The sequence below is a fragment of the Humulus lupulus genome, chromosome X (assembly GCF_963169125.1).
Source record: "Humulus lupulus chromosome X, drHumLupu1.1, whole genome shotgun sequence".
NCBI classification, from domain to species: Eukaryota; Viridiplantae; Streptophyta; class Magnoliopsida; order Rosales; family Cannabaceae; genus Humulus; species Humulus lupulus.
In genome coordinates this window covers 96,639,290-96,645,687 of record NC_084802.1, presented here as the reverse complement: position 1 = coordinate 96,645,687, position 6,398 = coordinate 96,639,290, and the positions used below count along the sequence as shown (strand labels likewise).

Below are 6,398 nucleotides of genomic sequence, written 5' to 3'. Positions count from 1 at the left end.
GCAAGCTCGAGTGTGATAGCCTTGATAGTATTTATCTGCTCCAAGCAGGTCTTGGAGTAAGATGACAAGTTCGTGACAAGTCCGTAAGTCTTGACAGTCACGAGGACGGTCGCTGGTCTCGAAGATTCAATAAGTCACCTAAGATAGCCTGTTGTGTATGTGTGAACATATTTATTGTTGTAAAACCCCAACATTAAGGGGATATTATTTAGTTTGTTATTCATTCCCGAGTCTTCAGGGGACGTTTCCTTGTATATAGAAGAAATAGCATTTAATATCATTATTTGAAATTGATATACAGAATATCTTCCTGAAATATGTCGGAACGGATTCTGTAACATTCCCTATAAATAGAGAAGGAAGGACCATTTGTAAGGGGGGATCGAAGATCTTGAGAAAAAACTCTGGGTAATTCATCCTTAAAGAATTTCCAGAAAACTCTTAATCTTAATAATACAGACTTGTGGACTAGGCAGATTTAACTGCTGAACCACGTAAAAAATCTTCCTGATCATCTTTACTATTCATTCGCACCGTAGTTTATATTGTTTAATTGCTCTGCGATTTAAGTTGACGAAAAACGGCGTCAACAATCTCAAAAATCTTATATTTTAATTTGTTTAATTATTTATTATTTTTAAATAATTATCATTGTAAAATATCTCAAAATATCTTATTTTAATTTTTTTAATTATTTATTTTATTTTATTTAAGTTTAAGTATTTACAAACTACCGTTTGTTTAATTATTTATTATTTTTAAATAATTATAACTGTAAAATATCTCAAAAATATCCTATTTAATTTTTTTAATTATTTATTTTATTTTATTTAAGTTTAAATGTTTACAAACTACAGTTAAATATAAGAATATTCTGTTAAATTTAACATTAAAAAAATGAAAAACCGTTAAAACCAAGAATTTCCGTTATCTACACATTTATTATATAGAAGAGATATAGATTTACAAAGAGATATTTATCTTTATTTAAATAATTATATCTTATAAATATCTCATTTAAATTTAAAAGATTACATTTATTATTATTATTATTATTATTATTATAATCTATAAAATGAATAAAAATTTAGATTAAAAGAGAAAATAAATAGAGTGGTTTGAATAGTTTTTGGAGTGCCACATCATCTCCTTAACGTTCTCATTTATTATATATACTAGATACAAACAACGTGCAGTATAGGAGTGACAACAAGAAATCATATATTATATATTTAATGTAATATTAAATATTATAAATGGATTTTAAATTTAAGTTTCTTGTTAGATTTTTTTAAAAATAATTTGTTGCTAACTCACAGTAGATTATATTATATATTTAATATGATATTATTTTAATAAGTGAGTTTAAGTTTAATTAAAGTGTTTTTACCGGCGAAAATACCCAATGTTTTCATGTTGTTCCACTTATACACCCAATCTTTATTTTTCGCGGTGAATATACCCAAACCCACATGAACTGTGTCTCCGTCACTACTTAACCCCTAACAGCGTTAACAATGCTTACGTGGCCAATTGCGTGTACAAACCCAGACACATGCTTTAAAATATTAACTGCAAATAAAAAAAAAGTTTTCCAACGGCTTGAACAGGGAATGCTTTCTTTATACCCACATTTCATGTAGAAAAGGCAAACCCACATTCAAAGTTTTTTCTGAAACTAATTTCTTGAGACTACGAAGATCACAGAGGACGACGACGAAGATTGAGGACGAAGAACCCCCCTGCTTTTTACCATTTCGAATTGAGGAGGACGATGAAGACTGAGGACGAAGAACCCCCTGCTTTTTACCATTTCGGATTGAGGACGACGACGAAGCAGGAGGAGGAACTAGAACAAAATGCCCATGCTTCGGACTGAGGACGAAGAACCCCCTAGATATGGTAAGCCCCTGACTGTGTTGTGCATGTACTTTTGTGGGATATTCTTTGTTTTGTTTGGGTAATGTGCTTTGTCGTATATCACATGAGTTTGTCCATTTTCCCACTAACTTTCTTTGTATTTTTTTATTATCTGATATGCTAGATCTGTGTGGGGGCCATTTTACTGTGGCAATGCACCATGGAGGAAATTTCTTCACTCCATTTGGCAACAAAAGGTATCATGGAGGTAAAGGTTCTTTTTTTGACTGGAATCACACTGATTACTTCAATAGATATGAGTTGGATTGGATGGTGCAATGCTTAGGGTATAAATTGTCTGTGGGTTTTTTGTGGAAGCCTAAGGAGAAGAATTTGAATTTTGCTGAAATGGTAATTGGTGATAAACAAGTTATTGAAATGGTTGAAGATATGATGAGGAGAAAGTATAGACAAGTGGATATTTTTGTGGTCCAACCAGAAAGAAATTTGGAGTTGGAATGGAGTAAGGAGAAAGATGCAATTCCTTATATCCCAGAACTTTCTAAGAAGACGGTGTGCACTATAGAAGAGTTGCCTGATGATACAACTATCCTAGCAAATGTAGTGGTCAACCCATTATCAGATGATGAAGATCCTTGGTTTGATCACAATGAAATTAGATATGAGGATGGTCCTGAAGTTGTAGACATTGACTCTGTGAACTTTGAAGATGAGGACCCTTTTTTTGTTGTCAATATGCCAGAGGAATGGACACAATCTAGTTGTGTCATTGAAGACTTGCCTGATGATGCAGATGTATTTGTCAATGTGGTTGTCAATCCAAAACTCAATTGTGCTGCAGAAGAGGCCCAAGTTGGAGAAGAGGTCGAATATGAGTATGAGTATAATGATTTTGGCCCAAGTCAACATGATGAAGCTGATGTTGGTGAGAATATTCAGAGTGAAGGTGATGTTGGTGAAAGGGGTCTAGAGAGTCAGCATGATGAAGCTGCTATTAATGAGAATGGGCAAAATGAAGGTGAAGGTAATGAAGAGTCTGAATTTGTTATGGAGGAGGAGGAGTACATGCAGAATGAGGGTGAGGCTGAAGAGATGTTTGCTAATGCTAATCCTGCAACATGGTGGCATTCAGTTACAGACGGTTGTAGCCAAGCTGATCCAAATGATGATGAAGGTGCTTATGTTAGTGAGGAAGACCTACAAAGTTTGTCTAGTTCAGATGAGGATGGTAATGCTAGGAGGAGAAAAAGATCCAACAACCAATTCAATCATGCAACAAACATGGATAACTTCAATTAGACATGTTTTTTGCTACCGTGGACCAATTTAGAACTGCATTGAAGGAGCATTTTATTAAGATTAACAGGGAGTATGTTTGGCTGGCCAATGACCAAAGGAAGGTAAGGGCAAAATGCAAGAGTGCAGGCTGCAATTGGGTCATTTATGCAAGAGTCCAACTGTCAGACAAGAGCTCATTCAGGGTAAATACATTGGTGGATAGGCACACGTGTGGATTGGTTTTCAACAACAAACATGCAACCTCCAATTGGCTTGCAAAGCATTATCTTGAACAGTTCAGAATAAACCCAAACTTAACTTACACAGGTTTCATGCAGCTAACAACACGTACTCAGTTTTCAAGAACAACAAGGTCAACTTTTTACAGAGCAAAGAATTGTGCAAAAGTGATGTTAGAAGGGACTATAAGGGAACAATATGTCATACTGGAAGATTATTGCAAGCAACTGTTAGAGACAAATCATGGGAGCACATCAATATTGAAAACCAGAATGCAGGATGGAAAGAGGTTATTTGAAAGGGTGTATATATGTCCTAAAGCTTGTAAAGATGGATTCCTCAATGGTTGTAGGCCCCTTATCTGCTTGGATGGTTGTTTTTTAAAAGGATATTGCAAAGGAATGTTATTAGCTGCAATTGGCATTGATGCAGCAAATGCCATGTTTCCAGTGGCTTATGCTGTAGTGGAGAAGGAGTACACAGGCAGCTGGACATGGTTTTTAAATTTATTGAAGGAGGATTTGAAGATTGATGAACCAGAGAGAATAACAATGATTTCAGATAGGCAAAAGGGCTTAGAAAAGGCATTAAGTATTGTATTTCAAGGTTCGGAAGTGAGATTCTGTGTGAGACATATGGATGCCAATTTCAAGAAGCAATTCCCTGGACTCTTACTTAAGCAAATGATGTGGGCCGCTGCAAGGGCAACAACTAAAGTGGAATGGAAAAATAGGATGAATGAAATTAAGCAAGAGAATTTCAAGGCGTATGAATGGCTGATGAAAAAAAACCCAGAAGAATGGACCAAGTCTCATTTCAGGGAGCATGTGAAATGTGACATTCTTATTAATAACCTCTATGAAAGTTTCAACAATGCCATTCTTGATGCCAGAGATAAATCTATTATCACTCTGCTAGAAAATATTAGGCATTGGATGATGAGTTTGTTCTGCAATAGAAGAATGAGTGTCTCTAAGTGGGTGCATCCTGTTTCCAAAAGAATTATGGACATCATTGAGAAAAGCAAGAATATTGCTAAGCATTGTTTCCCTATGCTTGCTGGAGGTGGTAAGTTCCAGGTAAATTTATTGCAAAGCATCAATGCTCAGTCATTTGTTGTGAACTTGGAAACGAAAACATGCACATGTATGCTATTCCAATTGTCTGGCATACCGTGTGAGCATGCTTTAGCTGCTATCTAGTTTTCAAACCTAGATCCAGTTGGATTCATAGATGACTACTACAAGAGGCAAGCATATGAAGCAACTTATGCGACACCAATCGAACCAATGCCTAGCCCAGATAAGTGGCCTGACACTGGTCTGAATCCGATACATCCTCCAACAGAGATAATTTTACTTGGAAGGCCTAAAAAGTCTAGAAACAAAGAGGCAGATGAACCACCACCTACTACTGCAACAAAGGCTAGGAGAGTTGGCCAAGTTAATCACTGCAGCAATTGCAAGCAAACAGGCCATTCACGAGTAACATGCAAGAATGCAACTATGGAGGTAATCTTGGTACACGGTATGCCAGACTTGTATCCATTTGCAGTTAAAATGAATGTGATTTGCTTAAGTATGATGAGTTATGTTTTTGGTTTAATTACAGCCTGCAAGGCAAAAAAAGAGAGGAAGACCACCATCTCAGAATCCTACTACTGAAACTATTAAAAGGAAGGAGCGAGCTAAGAGACAGAAGCAACAGAATGGTGGTTCCGCATCTCAGACCAACTAAGAAGCTGCTCTTTAATCTTAAACCCTTTTGATGTAGAAAACTTGTTTTCTTTTTGGTGTAGTCGCCATACAATATAGGCATTACCATATGTTGACGCGGTTCTTCGGCAACAGATAATTAAGAGAAGAAGAGAAAGAGATTAGTACTAAAAGTAGAACCGTCACAGATAGGAAATCTTTGGGGAAAGAACTAGGTGACTCAAGACACGTTTTTAAGTGGTTCGAAGGTTAAAATCCTTCTACTCCACTAGTCAATATTATTGATATTCTCTGGATATTTGGTTTACAAAGTATATAGTTCTTAAAAGACTATTTTTCCAACCCCTATCAACTCCCAGGGTCTCCATATTTATAGGAGAAGGCACCTGGAAGTTGGTAGGGAGGTCATCCCTTGACCTTACCATTTGTCATATCAAGTCTTTGATATTCATGATTAATTCCTAAACCTGACACACAAGTGTGGTCTAATCAGTATGGAAGGAGATAATGGGCCGCACGGCCCAACTCGTCCGTGGGTGTCTGAATACGCACGTTCCTGCTGCGTGTCCGAGAAGTCAGGGGTATCGGACACGTGATGGCAGGAATACGCACGTTTATCTTGCGTGTTGACTTCCCATAGGGTCAGAGCTTCCTGAGAAGCTCGCTACCGGAGCAATCCATAACCCGAGCTTATCCGTCCGTGGTCGCCGGATGTTATTCCCAGCTCCTGGTGCAACAAGTGCGAGCTGGAAACAGGACCCCCTCGAGCTAGAAAGGGCCCGTCCTGGAAATAGAGCCTCTGGCCTGTGGGAGCCTCGGACTAAATCATGTTTAGTTCGAGGCTCGTCCTGCTAAACAGCTCGCGTGAAAACCAGGGCGTACACCATACTTTTGACATGTACATATTCAGTCTGACTTTATCAATATTTTGGGACATCTTGGCCATTAGGAATACTTTTGACATGTAGACATTATGCTACTTAACAATATGTCATATGTTTGCTCTGTAAAGTTGAAAATATTAATCAATGACAAAATATCTAGTTTGGTGCATCACTCTATTATGCTTGAAAGCAACACTAAATAAATATATTTCTCTTACACTATTTCAATGAAGCCATGATTTTTTTTTCAGGGAAGGGTCGAACACTAAATAAAATACACCATTTTTATTATGCTTGAAAGCAACACTAAATACAATAAACAGGGAAGTCGAACATTACATAATTTTTTTCAGCCAATACACAATTACAAAAAAAAAAAAAAAAAACAACATCTTCCTCA

General features: G+C 36.7%; 1 protein-coding gene across 1 annotated transcript; it reads left to right on the top strand.

Annotated features, from left to right (window-relative positions):
- Positions 1-3,182: 3,182 nt before the first annotated feature.
- On the top strand, positions 3,183-4,601 carry LOC133806077 (uncharacterized). The gene has a single exon (XM_062244212.1). It carries the CDS (start codon positions 3,183-3,185, stop codon positions 4,599-4,601), a length of 1,419 nt encoding a protein of 472 aa, XP_062100196.1.
- Positions 4,602-6,398: the final 1,797 nt, after the last annotated feature.

Excerpts from the sequence above, each read along its gene's own strand:
- LOC133806077 (XM_062244212.1), top strand. The coding sequence starts at position 3,183 with ATGTTTTTTGCTACCGTGGACCAATTTAGAACTGCATTGAAGGAGCAT.